Genomic DNA, 18,254 nt, shown 5'->3' with positions numbered 1-18,254 from the left:
GGTCAGGCAGCATCCAAGGAGGAGAATCGATATTTCAGGCATGAGCCCTTCTTCAGGAATCTGATTCCTGAAGGGCTCATGCCCAAAACGTCGATTTTCCTGCTCCTTGGATGCTGCCTGACCTGCTGTGCTTTTCCAGCAACACATTTTCAGCTAAAACATTTACCTCAACTTTACATATCTATTAGGCAACCAACTTGTCTCTTTCCTTGCCCACTTCACTTTCCAGATAATTTTTGTTAGTTTATTTTTAAAAGCCTGGTGATGACAGCTAGGGCTAATAACATGTTTAGCCAGATATCACATGACACTAAGTTATAGTCCAACAGGTTTATGTAAAATCACAAGCTTTCGGAGCACTGGTCCTTCATCAGGTAAAATCTGAAAGCTTTTTAAACTTGGACTATAATCGTGTTGTGTGACTTCTGACTTTGTCCACCCCAGTTCAACATCAGCATCCCCACACCATATTTAACATCTTTGGAGCCCTTGTACCAATAGTTATCACATTATCACCTTATTTCAGTTATCCACTCCAATGCGGTCTTCAATTTTCACTTTTAAAACAAGAGGTGTCAGCTGTGATGTCAGCTTCAGGATACCACCCAATAACAGTGGAACTAGCAATTTGAGGCTTCCCCATACCAAGTTATCAGCTGCCTGCTCCAGCCCCATGTGTAACCATGTCACTGTACATGGACAAAGTCAGGATTTAATATTAAATTTGTCAGTAGACTATAACAAATACAATGTTCCAAATCTGAAATTCCAAATTAAGATTTATTTTGGCTGTCAAAGCTAATTTAAAACTAATAATATTAATATGCCCATATTTTCCCTTCAATTCAGCTCTTAAAATGTTTCTATTTGAATATCTTCAAGACTGAACACTATTTAAATATATCCTTTGTTTTTTTAAATAAGATTTCATAGTACTTTTTGTTGACTGTTTTGGAAACTTGTCATTTATTAACTTTATCTAAAACTCTTCTGTATGATTGAATTTAATTTCTGCAAGGCTGGATATTATGTTAGTTGTGCTGCCTTCTAGATTGTAAATTGCTGATGTGCAATAATAAAGTTCATCCAGGAAGCTGAACAAAACTATGGAGATGCATCTAGTATATTCATTTTGAGCCATTATCCTGAAGACATTTTATTATCTATTCCTCTGAAATACTCTCGATATATTACAAGTTACATGCCTGCACAGAATCTGCTTCAAGCATTTGACAGAAATAGTGCTTAGTTAGACTTAACCAAAAATGTGTCTCAAAATGAGCTTTAAAGGAAATCCATTTATTACAACGTACTTACTGAAAAACATGTGGATTTGCTTAAAAGGAACATGGAGCGGGGAGAAGGAAGAGGTAGAGATCATCATGAGAATATCACCTGTTAACATTCAACCAGTCAACTTTCTTCTTTCCCTGGTTCACAAGAATACAACTGGAGTAAGCACAAACTATTGATATTGGAACAAGCTCATTTAGTGTAGTTCAGGTAGATAAAAGGCTTTTAATTTTAAGTCCTCTAAAGAAATGTTAAAAACCTTGCTCCTTTAGTTCATTAATCATATTTTTCCAACATGGTTAGCGCACAAACAGTAGTTTTCATTGTATTATGTGACAATAATAAATCAAGTCAAGATACAGGTAAAAGAACTCATGACATTGCTGTTTCTTAATCCTTTGAAAACAGTTTGTTCATGTAAAAACTTTAAAAACTCCAGAACTACTGCTACTCAAAACAAGACTTTGATTCAACTTACCAGATTCTTTTAAATAAAAAAGTGGCAATTGGCTTTAATAACCATTATCTTTCACACTGCTATAATTAATAAGTTCTTCAAACTATGTTTATTTCAGTAGCCACCAAAATTAAACTTTAATCACTTGTGGTTGACGTCATTACTTTCACTTATTGCTTTGTATAACCATTTCTTACATTTTACACTCAGATACACAAAGCAGGAGACTAATCATGCTCTCCTCTCTTGGCACTTCAAAGCCATTCTGTTTATATTGAAAGCATATTGCTCTAATATAAAAGGAAGTTTGATCATTAATCCTTAGCTCTTCAGTGTATCAACAGCATCTGATTACATTCAGTTTCAGACTCTGAATTACATCAAATTGAGGTCTTACAGATTTAGCTTCATCCCAAATTAGTTACTTAAATTATAGATGTAATCTGTATTTTTCATAAGGATTACAATACTTGAACAAATGGGACCCATGTGTGGTATGTGTAAGAGCTAGAAACCTAAAATATTAGATTTTAAAATCAAGGTTTGAGAAAGAAAGATTTGTATTTTGATTTTTTAAAAACAATTGAAAAGGAGTCCCTCTTTCTACCTTAATTGTCTTTCCCACTTATTTCCCTGATATATCTCAGCTCACTGGTCAAGAAAGCACTTGCAATTCATGGAACTTTCATAACCCAGGAGACACCTGTGTGGATGGAAAGAATGCTTTCCACAATCCAGCCAAAATTGAGACATTTAAGTTAAAGTGCCCATCCATCAGGTTGAGATATGAAACTACGTGGAGTAATTAGCTTTTTCTTTAACACATTTTGCGAACATTCAGAAGTTATTACACACATCTGGAGCAAATGGGACTCTAATCCAGGCCCCTCAGACAAGAGGTAGGGACATTCCCACTGGATCACAAGATGGCTCTTATTATTTAAGCAGTGCAAACTTTAATTGTAAAACTTGTTTCAGGTGGTAACAAAACAAATTTATTCCACATTTTTACAGGTGAAATAGAAACTACTTCATTTTAGATGACTGTCAAAACGCATGTGCTAAGGGGTTGCGATGCTACATTTGAAACCTGTTGCATGAACAGAAACAGCAAATTAAGCTTTTTTTTCCCCATAGTGCACAAATCCAAAATAATTTGCATAATGTTTGAACTGTGTATGGAAATGGAAATAGAAATAGGCAAAACCAACATTTGCAGCCTTTTTCAACATTCAAGTTGGTCATTGCTGATCTCCACCTTAGCTACATTTAGTCACCAGTGATACATAGACAGACACACGCACGCACACAGTTATTTTAACTTTCTATAAACATAGTCAACCTTCATATGCTTGGATTTATTTTTGACTGAGTTCATTGTTTAGCTTTTGCTTTAGAAGTTTAACATATCTTGTATGCGACTTATGGAATAAAATCCCATTATGTTGGTCTCTATTAACAGAGAGACAAATGTCAGGTGGTTGCATAGACTTAAGTGGGAAATATCTTGGAAAATGCTTTCATAGATTTCCAACTAGATGATTATTTCAGGGCATTAGTTCATCTTCTTGAAGACAGATGGCAACTCCGTGAACTAGCACAAACATGGAGACCATATCTCAGCTGTCTTTAACTCCCTGGATCATCATAGAGTAAAGCCAGATCATTTTACACTACAAAAGTGGCTCAAGAACCTAGCTGCAAGAACGTGATTTTTGTGATGAGTACAGGACTACATGGCACAGCTATATTCTCCAAATATCACCATGAGGACAGGAATAAAGAAACTTAAATCCATTCAAACAAACTGACTTGAATTATACCTGGCACAAAAGGAAAATGATGATTGTTTACAGCCACAATACACAAATTCCTCAGGGTATTATCCTCGACCTGAAAATTCTTAACTGCTTCATAACTAGGTTTTCCTCTACTATCAAGTTACAAGGGAGGATTTTTGCTGATGACTGCACCATACTCAGATTTGGGCTGCTAACAGTCAAAACATTCACACAGGTGTCAGGCAACGACCATTACTAACAGAGAATCCAACCATCTCTTGACTTTAAACACTATTACCATCTCTGAATCCCCCAACATCAACACTCTGGGGGTCACTACTGACCACAAACTTAACTAGACCAGTTACATGAATATTGTTACGGCGAGAGGTCAGAGATTGGAAACTCAACAAATACCTCACATCCTCAGGAGGCTGTCCACCACTTGCAAGGAACAAGTCAGGTATATGATGGAATACTCTGCACTTTCCTGGATGACTGAGTCTCAACAACGAAGTGGTTAACCTCTATGAAGGACAAAGCCTGCTTTACCAGCACCTCATACTATCTTACATGTACTGTGGATACAGTGTCTAGTATCTACAAGATGTATTGCAGTAATTCAAAGCTGCTATGATATCATCTTTTAAACCTGCAACCTCAACACCCAGAAGGACAAAGGCAGCAGTCACACATGAGACCACCATCTGCAAGCACCCCTTAACGCCAAACACCAAGTGTGACTTGGAAGCATATTGCTATTCCTTCATTGCCACTGCATCAATATTTGGAACTCCCTTCCTAACAGCACTGAGTATGTCCCTAACCCAATGGACTGAAACGGTTTATGAAGTCAGCTCACTATCACCTTCCCCATGGCAATTAAAGATGAGCAATAAAGGATGGCCTAACCAGCAATGTTCATATTCCATGAATTATTCTTTTAAAGTCCAATTTATAAGCTGTTCCAGTCAGATGGAAGTAATATCTTTACTTCCAAAATAATAGATTGATTAAAAATTACTATAGAGTGTAAAATTCCTGATAATCATTCATTTTGTGGGCTGTCAAAATTAATTTACCCTAACATTCTTAAGAAAAACTCATGCTTTGTTGCACATTTTCTGATTTTAAGCAAAGTGGAAACCTATCCTTCACATTTTGCAGCAAATATTTTTTAAAAGTGTAGGCCTTTAAAGTTACTACCTGAAATTTAAAAAAAATTCCCAAAATTTTTTTGTACCTTAAATAGAACAAGTATCCTCAGGAGTTAAAGTTTTGTCTTAAGTTAACTGCACATAATTATTTACCAAGCTCAAACAATAATATTTTCTTTATATGTATAAAATCAGTTTAAGGATTTGAGCTCTTCTCCATAAGATATGGTGCAAATAAGTTGAGTTGCCAAACATGATTCCTAAATTGCCTCTTATTAGGAATTATTGGAAAGGCAAAGTGTTGGGGGAATCCAGGTAGAAGGCTTCTGAAAATACCAAATGTTTAACTGGACCAAACATTCAGCCATGTCTAGGAACTTCAGTCTGCAACTGAACCTTGGAAAAACTGCTCACTTGCACTGGGATCTTCAGTGTTGTCGTCTTGTTCCTGTAAATAAAAGGAGCCAATGGTAAATGTAACTGTGCAAGTTCTGAAAACCTGAAATTTAAAAACAAACAAACAAAGAACTGCAGATGCTGGAAATCAGAAACAAAAACAGAAATTGCTGGAACAACTCAGGTCCAGCAGCATCTGTGGAGAGAAACAGGGAAGGGACACTGGACCCAAAACATTAACTCTGCTTTCTCTTTACAGATGCTGATAGACCTGCTGAGTTTCTCCAGCAACTTCAGCAGATCTTTATAACAGAACAGGTTACATATCTCAAGGACAATCGAGGGAAAAAAAAAACTGATGACCTCACCTACATAACTTAATTTATTGTTAAAAGTCTTAATATATATTACGCAGCAAAGTAACTCAACTGAATCTTAAATAATAAGTGTATCTTTATAGTAAATTAATTCCATTTTGTTTTGAATTCCAAACATAACCAAAGAAAAACAAAATAAAAGCTGAAAAAGCGAATACATTAAAGCCAGGTACTCATTTATAGTATTATATCATCTTGCATGGTTACAGCATAATTATCTGCGGAAAATTAAATGCTTCCTCCTCTGTCCTAAAAAGCATGAACTCAACTTGGGATTCCGTAGGAGTCATGAACCCTATAGTATTTCATTCCAGTACCTATTCTTTATGTAACTCTACACAGTACACATGTGCAGATTATTCAATTTTAAGAGGCATTGTCGCTGAAATTTGATCTTATTATTACATACTTGGCTTTCAAGCCACAGACTGAATCACAGATCTGTCAATTAAAACCAATTTCAATCTGCTGTGGTGGAATTAGTGAATCCAGTTGTTGGTCAGTTTGGTGAATAAGGAATAAAAGATGACATCATGCTTAAATTACTTTAAACGTGTCACTAATCAGTCATGGAATACATACATCTTAGAGGAGTCCTGATCATTAAACTGAATGAGAATTGGTGTTGGGGGAAAACAGTATCACCGGAAAATTCCTATACAATGAAGTCATGTATCACTCACCTTTGGTTCTTTGACTTCAAAATCCTCTCCATACTGAATGGAAAAGTCAATATGCTGCAAGACTATGTTAATACATTCTTCATCTGAACGATCAAAAGGCAAAAATCGAACCATGCTGTAGTCATCAATCTTAAAAGACAATTGTTGACACTCATTATCAAACGTTTTAATAGCACCATTTTGACAATGTATAACCATAAATATAATTTTCACTAGAGGATTTTCAGAATAGCAATTAACCATTATTTAGTAATACATTATAAGAAACAATATGCAAAAGTGGAATGTTCTTAGAGAAAAAGACACTAATACTTAGTATTATTTTCAGAAAGTTCAAAATACTGACTTTTAAAAGCTCAGTTTAAAATCAACACTGGATTCTCATTAGTACCTTGGGTTTTTTTTCATTAAATTGGCTTGAAATTTTATAGTCATGGTACGTCTATACTGTGTCCCCAGTTTGCTTGGAAATAATAGTAGTGGTATGATGTTGGTGAACCCTTTTCTGGAGTACTGTGCATGGTTCTGGTTGTCCTACTATGGGAAGGATATTATTAAATTGGAGAAGATTCAGAAAAGATTTACCAGCAGGTTTCTGGGAATGGAGGATTTGAGTTATAAAAATAGGCTGGGACATTTCTTACTGGGGTGTAGGAAATTGAGGAGTGACCGTATAGAGGATTACAAAATCATGAGGGACATAGATAAGGTGAATAGCTAGGTTCTTTCCCCTAGGTTGGTAGATTCAAAGCTAGAGGCCATATATTTAAGGAGAGGGGAGAAAGTTTTAAAAAGGAGATGACAGGCAACGTTTTGTGGCGAATGAACTACCTGAGGAAGTGGTGAATGTAGGTACAGTTACAACATTTAAAAGACATTTGGATAAGTACATGAATAGGAAAGGTTGGGAGGCATATGGGTCAAATTCAGGCAAGAGAGACTAGTTTACTTTGGGAACATGGACTAGTTGGACTGAAGGGTCCGTTTCCACGTTGTATAAAAAAGTGACAGACAGCACCCAAACCTTTCTTGCAACTCTCCATGCACTGCTTTGCCGTGACCCTCAATAAAAATGATAACTCCAGTACAATAACTATTGGCTTTACAGAAAGTGTATGTTCAATTTGCTGCAGCAACACAGTCCTAATCAGCAGTGATTTTACATCTCCATCCTCCAATTATTGAAACTCAGCCAAGGGAAATAGTTCCCCTTATTTACTCCATTAAAACTTCCATCATTTTGATCACTTATTAAATCTTCTCTCAACTTTCTCTGGTAATACTAACCTTCATTCCTGTGGACATTTTACTAATGCTACATAGAATCACTTATTTGCACAAACAATCATTCTATGTTGTTTACAAAATTACTGTATATAGGATTTTTTATTCTGAGACCAGTTAATTCAAATAGAGAATTTGATGTTAATGAGAACTTAGCTTCATTGAGTATGGTACAATTCTTACCAATTCACAAATTGCTTTGGTTAGCTTTTTGAATTTCTTGCTTTTCCAAGTCTCAGTAGAGTCTTGCATCAATGAATACATATCAGGGTCTAAATACCTTTAATGAAATAATATATGGAAATATTACTGACAAAAACTCAAAACATGTAAAACAAAATCAATCTTGATAGCGTTTTATAAAGTGAACCTTCAAATTATAGTTCCTTTGTTGCTTTAAATCTACACAAGAAACTGAAAACAATTTTAGCATTGTACCTCTCAGCATTTTATGACCTGAAGCAAGCCCAAATTGTTTCCAATTGCCCTGTATTATGGTTGGGAATTACATTCCAGAGATGACACTGCAAACTATATAAAGTCATAAGGTATTAGCCCATGCCACAGACTTGAGCATGATATCAAGGCTAACACTCTAGTGCCACCTTTTGGAGGTGATATGACGCTGATGGCCTGTCTCCACCTCAAGTGACCATAAGAGATCATTAAGATCAGTTTAAAAGAAAATTTAGAAATTCTCCAAACTCCTAGAAAAAAAATTTTCAATCAACAAGACTAAAATATAACTCATCGGTTATTTTCACATTACTGTTAATGGGACCTTACCAGTTACCAATTAAAATGGTTTCCTGCATTACAAATAATGCATTTGAAATACTCGAGTTCTAATGACTTTAAAGATCAGACATAAATGCATGTCTTTTCTTTGAAAATATCACAAGTATCGTAAAAAGCAAATCATTTGAAGGTAACACTAATTAAAAATGCCTTCAAAACATGCAAAAATGTAAAATACTTTGTCAGAAAAAAAATTTGCAAACTCCTCCACTAGGATAAGTAGGAACAAATTACTGCAGATATTCTCCAATAGGATAATGTTCCATCATACATGTATATATAAACAAAGTACCTCCTTGTTATTTGCCCATCAGCATGGCAGTTTTTGAACTCAAATTTTAAAAGACAGGAAAATCACAGTTTGATCCCAATGCTGCCCCAAGCCTACCAAAGGAGAAAGTGAGGACTGCAGATGCTGGAGATCAGAGCTGAAAAATGTGTTGCTGGAAAAGCCCAGGTCAGGCAGCAAAGGAGCAGGAGAATCGACATTTCGGGCATAAGCCCTTCTTCAGAGCTTATTCTTCTTCCGGAAGGGCTTATGCCCGAAATGTCGATTCTCCTGCTCCTTTGCTGCTGCCTGACCTGCTGCGCTTTTCCAGCAACACATTTTTCAGCCCAAGCCCAGCAAGTCCATATTGTGTACTCTATACTGGGAAGGGCATGCTGACAGAAAGGGGGAAAAAAAAAAGAGAATATTTTGCAGGCATCACAGCAATCACAAAATAAACACTACCAGAAAGCAACAGAGAGTCTCCGTCCAGCCACGACCAATCCCCATCCAGCAAGTATCCAAAAAAAAAGCCCACATCCTTATGTAATATTTTAACAGTATCTACAATATAAATGAATCCTTTATTCAAGTATGTTCATACAAGTGTCAAGGTGAAGGAAAGGCTGATTTGTGAAAAGTGTCCAACACAACTGAATCCTGAATGCTCTTAATGTCAATCTCCACTAGCCTACATAACATAATTCCAAGTATATCACTTTAGACATGCAATGCCCATATCCCATGAGTGAATAAAAAAGTTCCAAATTTATTGTTGCTCAAATTAATTTTACATATGATATACAACAGACATTTACTTTGGGCATGTAGCATCACAAGAAAAGCCTACAACTGCATCAATAATTGAACTCTAAAATTTTAAAAAACTTTCAGCAGTCTGTTGTCAATCAAAACAATCTAAAAATGGTCAATACAGCAACTCAATTTCTGAAAAGGTATGCAGCATGTATGGACAAGTACATTGCAATGTGTTACATTATGTGAAAATAGGACCATCAGATACAATACAAAGTTGTAATTACTTTTCAATTTCTTTTTTTGCTTTTTTGTTAAGTAAATCCATTTTTGTCATGATGTTGACCTGAGGAATTTCCAGAGACACCATAGCACTGAGGGCTGCCATAACACCTGATACAAACTAAAAAAAAGTACAAATGTTAACACATCTGCACATTTTACAAAAAATGTCAGATTTATCTCATTTATAAACATTTACATCCTAGACCAGACCCCAAATCTGGTTAACATCCAGTTAAATACCAGTAACCTTTTGTTTAAAGTAATTAAAAATTGTTACTGGAAATCCCAGTTATTTCCTAAACAAAAAGACAAGACTCCAGAATTTTAATCAAGCAGAAGAAAGTTCACAGTATAAAAGTCAACAGAGCAAGTGGTAAATAATATTCACCTTGTTAATTTTAGATATTCAAGTACAAGATAAACATGAATTAACAGGAAAATTGTGATGAAGCGCACAAGATATTGCACTTTAAATTGTAGAGCAACAAAGACAAAGAAGTTTTCCAAGAAATCCACCAGATGAGTGATTCCAGTGTCAGAGAATTTTTAAAACTGCCCCTCTAAAGGGAATGGAGGTAGTATTGGCAAACAAGTCAGTACTCAGACAGACTGGGATGTCTTGACAGCCACATATTGAAATCATATATTGATTTGTTTTGATTTTAACAAAGTGGTCCGTCACTGAAACAAAAGCATGCAATGCTGCAAAAATTTGTTTTAACAATAAAGCAGAATTATCAGAAGAAATGGAGATAAAATAAAGCAAAGATTGTTAAATTATAATACCACTTATCACAAAACACTCCACTATAATTTGAAAACAAATCAAAACACACCCCTACAAAAAAGAAAATCCATTCAAGACTCACCAAAATCCCTGCATACAACACCTAGGCAAGTTTGTGTCAGTGTGGCACAGGAACAGGTCCTTCATAAGTTATTTGTGACTAACTACAGGAAGAAGCCATCATACACCTGCTTAAACATGCTCAGCTTTAGGCAACCTACTACATCATATATCCTTCCCTTCTCAGGAACATAGATCTTCAGAGTCTCTTATTCCAAGGACTTTGTCAGACTGCTCAAAACTCAAACTAAAACTGAAGCCATAAATCTTCCTCTTGAAACTTTGAGTATTTCTCTTAAAACTAAGAAATTTCACAGATCTATAACAAACCTGGAGTCCCATTATTTACCTTGCGGAGTTGCAAAACAAAAAAAAAAAGGTCTATTATTTTTGCACCAAATCCATTCACTTCAAGCCATGCTCCAAAACCTGTTTTAAAAGTAATCAGCAGGGCCACAGAAATACTACAATTAAACACAAAACACAGAAAAGCCACAAGTTACTAACTGAAAAGTCAAAATTCTAAGTTTATAATAAATTACATGAAATAGAGCAAACTTTTTATTAAATGGCACCTGAGACCAGAAGGGTGTCAGTTAATCAAGAGGTCCACATAAACAATGTAAAAATACAAACTAAGCAATAGAAACATAATTCAGACAGTATATACATCACTGTTATACTTTATTTATGATGGAGATGCTGGTGTTGGACTAGGATGGCCAGTTAAAAATCTCAACACCGGGTTATCGTCCAACAGCTTTATTTGGAAGTACTAACTTTCAGAGCACTGCTCCTTCATCAGGTAAGTAGTGGGGCAGGATCATAGAACACAGAATTGATAGCAAAACATTAGTGTCATGCAATTGAAGTGATATATTGAACAAATCTAGATTGCTGTTAAGTCATCTTTTAGAATGGTTTTACTTCATTAATATGTAAATCCAAGAACTTTTGTCCAGTCAGATTAGAGATAACTTAAAGTTTTATTTTTTTAAAAAAGTGACATTTCAACTCAGATAATGTATTAAAGGTGGGAGATTAGAGTCTGTCTGTATCTCAACCTTGAGACTAGTTTAGGGTGGAAGCTAGAGAAGTGCAGCATCGTGAGGTTATCCATGGGTTTGCAGTAGAGTGAGGTACTGAGGTGCCCATCCTTGATGGAGATGTGTGCATTCAAGAATGAGACAGATACTGAAGAGAGTAGTCCATGGTAAGTCTGATGATGGAATGAAACTTCTTGATATCACTGTGTAGTTATTCCAGTCACTCCTTGCCATGGGTCCAAAGGAAGAAAATGTCGTCAATATATCTGGCATATAGTGCTGGTTGAAGGTCCTGTGCAACAAAGAAGTCTTGTTCAAACTTGTGCATGAAAATGTTGGCATTTTGGGGTGCAAATTTGGTCCCCATGGTTGTTGTGTCTGGAAGAAGAACTAGTTGTCAAAGGCAAAAAGATTGTGGTCGAGAATGAAGCAGATGAGTTGTAGGACGGTGCTCAGTAATTGGCGGTTGTTGGTATTGAGTACAGAGGCTGTCAGAGTAATGACGCATCTTGGGGGATACTGATGTTGAGTGCTGAAAACTTCCATTGTGACTAGGAACGTTCCCAGTTCGACTAGTCCATGGGTGCTGAGCTTCCGTAAAGGTCTATAGTATTGCGACAGAAGATGGGGGCCCCCTGTAAAATGAGTTTCAAGATGCCCTTGACATAGTCAGAGGTTCTCACACACTGTCCCATTGCTTGACACAATCAGATGTGTTGACTTTGTGAATCTGTGGAAACCAGTAAAAGTCCCCTACGTGAGAAGTATGTGGGATGAGTGTGGGTAGGGTACTCTGAAGGACTGGATCAAAAGTCTTGATCAATGTGTTTAGGTCAAGGGTGTGTCCTTTGGTCAGATTGGCCAGTAGTTGCCTGTAGTATTCAGAGTTGTTCATTTGTCAGTACACTTCCTTGCAGTAGCCCATTCTATTCTGAATGATGATGGCTCCATCTTTTTCTGCTGGCTTGCTGACGTCTTGGAAGAATTCCCGGAGTCTCATTTGTGTGATGAATTCCTCCGTGTCTGCTGTAAGACCAAAGGGGTCCATTTTGGTGGTGGGGCAAAAATTGAGCCCTTGGCTGAGAATTTCAATCTCTTCTGGTTGAAGGGTGTGATCCGAAAAGTTGACAATCGATTTCCCCATGGTGACAATGTTTTCAGCTGTGGTGCCAGGGGAGGCTTGGCTGCTGCTGGTGGTGGTGATGCCAGGTTTCTCCATTTTATAGTTCTTGGTGTGCATGTACGTGCTGTAGTTCTGTCGCCTTGTCTGTTTGGCAGTGTCTTGATTCTGTAATGCTATATTTTGAGCACAAGCTGAGAGTGTGGACTCTATCTTGATTTCAAGGTTATGACACCTTGGATACTTTATTTACAGGGAGCAAGTACGAACTGCAGATGCTGGAGGTCAGAGTCGAAGGGCGTGGTGCTGGAAAAGCACAGCCGGCCAGGCAGCATCCGAGAGCAGGAGATTCGACATTGAGCATTAGCTCTTCAACAGAAACTTGTACTTATTTACAGCATACACAAACAATAATGCAATTTTGCCTTAATTAAAACTTACCAGAGATACCTTCTCACTTGCACACAACTGTCTACTCAGACATCGTGGAGATCACGATAAAACAGTAAACTTCTAGTATTTGAGGTATATAATTTTTGCCTATTTAAATCAAAAGCGTAGTTCATAGAGTTTTGGTTAAAATAAAGTTTGCTGTATACAAATCCCACTTCACACTATATAGTGAAGATTACCTTAAACGACTCCACCATAAATTGAGAGTCAACAAGAAATACCCCACAGACATGAAACTCCCACTGTTGCAACTGTTCCACGAGCTGCTTCATTATTGGAAGATGAGTATATAACTCAATCTGACCTGTAATGAATTAATAAAATCACATTAGGACAAAAAAAAAAATTGGAGACCTACAATCAAAACTTATTACATATAATGGGCTCAGTTAAAATTCTCAGAATAGCTTTTGAAAAGTGTGTTCAAAAACTGAACACCCACGTTTCATGAATCAGTACCTTCAGGAAGTGAGGGGAAAACAGGAAGAGCTTAAAATTCATATTCTAGAAACTAATTATTTGTTCCTTTGACTGGATCTAAATGAAAGACTACTACTTTGATAAGATTATAAATTTTACTGTGCTTAATCAAATACACTAGACTAAATGCAATAAATTAACTGCCCTTATAGCCCAAGAAGAAAGAGTTTAACTTGCAAACAGGGATGTAACGTAAATCGGAAAAACACCAGAGGTGAGATGAGGGGAATTTTGCTTATGGCAAAGTGTCATTTGGTTTCCACCACATTAAAGAAGTGGTGCAAATATATTCAACAGTAACATTAAAATAAAAGCTGACACAGTGGGATTAACTAGATAGCTTGCAAAGAACCTGCACAGCCACAACGGGCATTCTCTCAGCAATAGTTCTTCAGTTTTCTTTAAGTTTCCCAACATACCAGAGGTATGCAGCAGGCAAAGTAGTGTACTTAGTGGATTTGAGAGAGTAGTTTTGGCTTCTTTGGAAAAATCTTCATCTCTGCCATACCATGATTGAGATTGGATGGCAATAGTCTAAGTTGCACAGGGCACAGACCAAGAGACGGAGACTGGAATAGAATGGGCAAGGTTGAAAGGACTGTCTCGTCAAGCTGACAGAGGAATATTTTTGGGTCAAAATGTTCAGCTGCAGGTATCCACCTAAGAGCATGAGATGCCTCTGAGTACCCCTTAAATGCAGTGCCAGGACCTTCAACACTTTACATTAACAGCAGGGGCACTGGCTTCCAACACCAAGATTCATTATGGTCTTCACGCATACATATCTAATAACTGATAACCAAATAACTGTGATAAAAGCTGACCCATGCTTGAGTTTAGGTTAGTCTCTGCATAAGGCAGAAGTGGGAACTGCAGATTAGAGTGGTGCTGGAAAAGCACAGGTCAGGCAACATCCGAGGAGCAGGGAAAAAGAACAAAAAAAAAATTGATGTTTCGGGCTAAAGCCCTTTATCATGAATGAGCCTCATTTTCCTGCTCCTTGGATGCTACCTGACCTGCTGTGCTTTCCCAGCACCACTCTAATCTTGAATCTAGTTTTCTGCACAATCCTACTAAACAAACTGCATAATGGACTATTCCATTGCACATATCAATTGCCACCTACCTGGACAATCAAATAGTATATAGTCATCTTCCACATGTCCTAGACAATCTGCCAGCCAATCAAAGTTGTTGGCAAAGTATTCCATACAGAAAATCAGCCCACCATTTGGGCCAAATCTCAAGGAATCATCTTCCATCACGTCATCTACTTGAATGAGCTCCCGAATATCTATCGGAAAAAATAATTTTGACAACAGTAATTTTTAAAAAAAACCATGGTATATAAAACAAAGCACATTTCCCAAAATTAGTGTGGCTGATATTTTTTGCACACAGCTCAGCATTTTCAGTTTTCATTCAGTTATCCAATAAGACCTGTGAAGACAGGGATAATCATCTGCTTTCCATTCATTCATGGGATGTAGGAAATGGTGGCGAGGTTAGCCTTTATCATATCCCCAATTACCCAGGAGAAGGTGGTAGTGAGTTGCTTTCTTCAAATAGTGCAGTCCTTTAAATGTAGGGACATGCATAACCCTATTAGGAAGGGACCTCCAGGATTTTGATCCAGCAAAGTGAAGGAATAGCAATATATTTCCAAGTCAGCAAGGTATGTAGTTTAGAGCTTGGAAGTGGAAAGATCCCCATGCATCTGCTGTCCTTATCCTCGTCATTCCAGCTTGCAGAGTTTCAGGATTTGGAAGATGTTGTTGAAGAAGCCTTGGTGAGTTCAAACATCTTGAAGATGTTCCAGTGTTGCCATTGTGCATCAGTCGTGAAGAAAGCGAATAATTGAAGGTTGTGGATGAGGTGCCAATCAAACTGGCTTTTTTTGTCCTAGATGGTGTTATATGTTGAAGTGTTGTTTCAGTTGCACCCAAGTAAGTGGAGAGAATTATACCATGGTCCTGCCTTATAGATGATGGACAGCCATTAGGGAAGCAGGGGTGAGTTACTCACCACCACATTCCTAGCCTCTGACCTATTCTCATAATCACAGATTCTATTTAACTGATTCAGTTCAGCTTCTGGTCAGTGACAACCCCTAGACTGTTCATAGTGGGAGATTCAGCAATTAACGATTAATCATCAAAGGGTGGCTGTTAAGATTCTTTTCATAATTGAAGATGTCATTGCCTGGCATTCATGTGGCACGAATGTTACTTGCCTCTTACTAGGCCAAGCTTAGGTATTTTTGTTGAATACAGACACCAGCTGCTTCAGTATCTGAGTCGTCATGAATGGTGCTTAACTTTATGTAATCGTCTGCGAACATCCCCATTTCTGCTCGTGATGTCCAAACAGCATCCAGTCTTTACAGTTTAGCTGGAAAAGCAAACTTCAATTCCTTATGTTTTGTTGAAGTTGTCAAAAGAATATTTTCAAGATGAATTGCAAAGTTATTAGTCAACTCACCTGCTAATACAGGATAGTCAAAGTATTCTGCAGCAGGATCAAGGTTCACCACCTGCACAGATCGATTCAATACCTCACAGTGCTGCTGCATAGTGGAACAGTAAGTGCTCTGAAATTACAGATAACAAATCCAGCTTCAAATTGTGTTTAGATTAGATTACCTACAGTGTGGAAACAGGCCCTTCAGCCCAACCAGTCCACACCAACCCTCTAAAGAGTAACCCACCCAGACCCATTTCCCTCTGACTAACTGACCTAACACTATGGGTAATTTAGCATAGCCAATTCACCTGACCTGCACATCTTTGGATTGTGGGAGGAAACCAGACCACCCGGAGGAAACCCACGCAGACACAGAGAGAATGTGCAAACTCCACACAGACAGTCACTTGAGGCTGGAATCGAATCTGGGACCCTGGTGCTGTGAGGCAGCAGTGCTAACCAATGAGCCACTGTGCTGCCCAATGTTAAGTGTATAATGAAAGAACCCTAAAATCTTAAATCGGTTTCTTTTATAATTTAATTCCTACAGGTAGTTTGATAACTAGAAATTTGCAAATCATAGAATCATAGAATCCTTATAGTGCAGAAGCAAGCCATTCAGCCCATCAAGTCCACACCAACCCTCTGAAGAGCATCCTGCCCAGATGCATCCTCCAACCCTACCTAATCCACCTAGTCTACACATCCCTGGACACTATGAACAATTTCACACAGCCAATTCATTTAACCTGTGCATCTTTGGACCGTGGGAGGAAACCGGAGCAACCAGCAGAAACCCATGCAGACACGGGAAAATGTGTAGGCTTCACACAGACAGTCACCCAAGGGTGGAATCAACCCAGGTTCAGGGTATCAGGGTATGAGGTATAAGTACTAACCACTGAGCCATTGTGCCATTCCAATTCACAGATGTACCTAGTAATATTCATCAGTCGACAGGTATTTAGATGTTTGGTTTAGTCCATGAGCTTTGATTGTTTCAAAAGATTAGATGGTATCATTTTACCCATATACAGGTAATTGTAATTACTTTAAATATCCACTATATAATCTTTAGGGTTCACAAAGCATAAAGAGCACAGGACCATATCGTAAAGCAATTTCATTAAGAGGCTCAAATCATTGATTTATACAATCATTTAAAACAAAAAGTAAAATCCAAAAAAATTTGGCATTTTAAATATTTGTCTCATTTGAAGACTAATTAAAACAATACAAACAAGGAAGATTGGCACAATATGATTTATTAGATGTAGTTTTCCTTAAAGTTGTTGACCAATAAAATTCATGACCTACATTTGAATAGCCTTTCCCTGTGGTGTATATTACATTCTGTAACATAGTGACAACACCAGCAATTGAAATCTACTGTTCGGAGGACAGACTGGAGAGATTAGAATTAATTCCATGGGAGAGAGTGGAAAATTAAACTTTTATTTTAAATTATGAAGCAGAAAAAAAAGGCTCATCAATTTTAAATCATCAACTAAAGTGCGCAGAGAGCTGAAAAAAAAAAGTTAACAGTTGTTGGAAGTATGGAATGTTTGAATACAAAGCTCTAGCACATTACAAAAATTTTAAGCAGAAATTGATAAATATTTGAAGTACAGAGAAGCGTGTAGAATAAAGAGAGGGTGCAACATGATGGGATTATTCCAGCTAAAAATCAGAAGGGATAAAAAATTATTCATATTTCCAGTTGCAGGTTTTGAGAAAGATTTTTAGTCTCATGACAACACATGTTTTAAACGAAAGATTATGACTATTACGAAAATAAGCGTATAACATGATAATAATCTTTAATATTTCAGGGGTTTTCCTAAGTGTTGAAGCTAATAATGATGATAAAATCAGGGAGTCGGTTTTGGCTCAGGAGCAGCATAATTTAGACAATCCATATTTTTCACTCCTATGCGCCAAATAAAAAGATTCTGTCGTTATTGCCGAGACCTACCTTCCCACTGCCTGCAGGCCCCATCACAAGTTGAGCAAAGCGAGGCATATCTTCCACCACCGGTTACCCACAAACTACAGGAGTACAGCAGACGGGTCGACGCCACGGCTTCTATTTCCGGTTACGGAAGCCTCTTTGGAATTAGGTTCCCCCTCCCCCATTCCAAAACGAGCATTTCGAAACGTTCACGTGAAACTCGCCTTTCTAATATTTATAATTGATATCGCCCCTTTACCTTTGGTTAAAAGATGTTTTCTTTTAAATCCGAATCACCAATGTTTATCTCAAGGAAATAACATGTCACTTTATATGGCATGTTTAACCATAGTGTAATT

At 37.3% G+C, this 18,254-nt stretch overlaps 1 protein-coding gene across 1 annotated transcript; it reads right to left on the bottom strand.

Moving 5' to 3' along the window:
* Positions 1–1,278: 1,278 nt before the first annotated feature.
* Positions 1,279–18,052, bottom strand: gpn3 (GPN-loop GTPase 3). Its single transcript, XM_043715693.1, has 8 exons — positions 17,920–18,052; positions 15,963–16,071; positions 14,608–14,775; positions 13,181–13,305; positions 9,538–9,653; positions 7,612–7,708; positions 6,145–6,273; positions 1,279–5,136 (listed from the first exon to the last, which is right to left on the bottom strand). The coding sequence occupies exons 1-8, from the start codon at positions 17,965–17,967 to the stop codon at positions 5,068–5,070; spliced, it is 861 nt and encodes a 286-aa protein (XP_043571628.1). The 5' UTR covers positions 17,968–18,052; the 3' UTR covers positions 1,279–5,067.
* Between the last annotated feature and the right edge of the window lie 202 nt (positions 18,053–18,254).

The sequence above is a fragment of the Chiloscyllium plagiosum genome, chromosome 25 (genome assembly GCF_004010195.1).
Source record: "Chiloscyllium plagiosum isolate BGI_BamShark_2017 chromosome 25, ASM401019v2, whole genome shotgun sequence".
Lineage (NCBI taxonomy): Eukaryota > Metazoa > Chordata > Chondrichthyes > Orectolobiformes > Hemiscylliidae > Chiloscyllium > Chiloscyllium plagiosum.
This window is presented reverse-complemented; position numbering and strand designations above follow the sequence as displayed.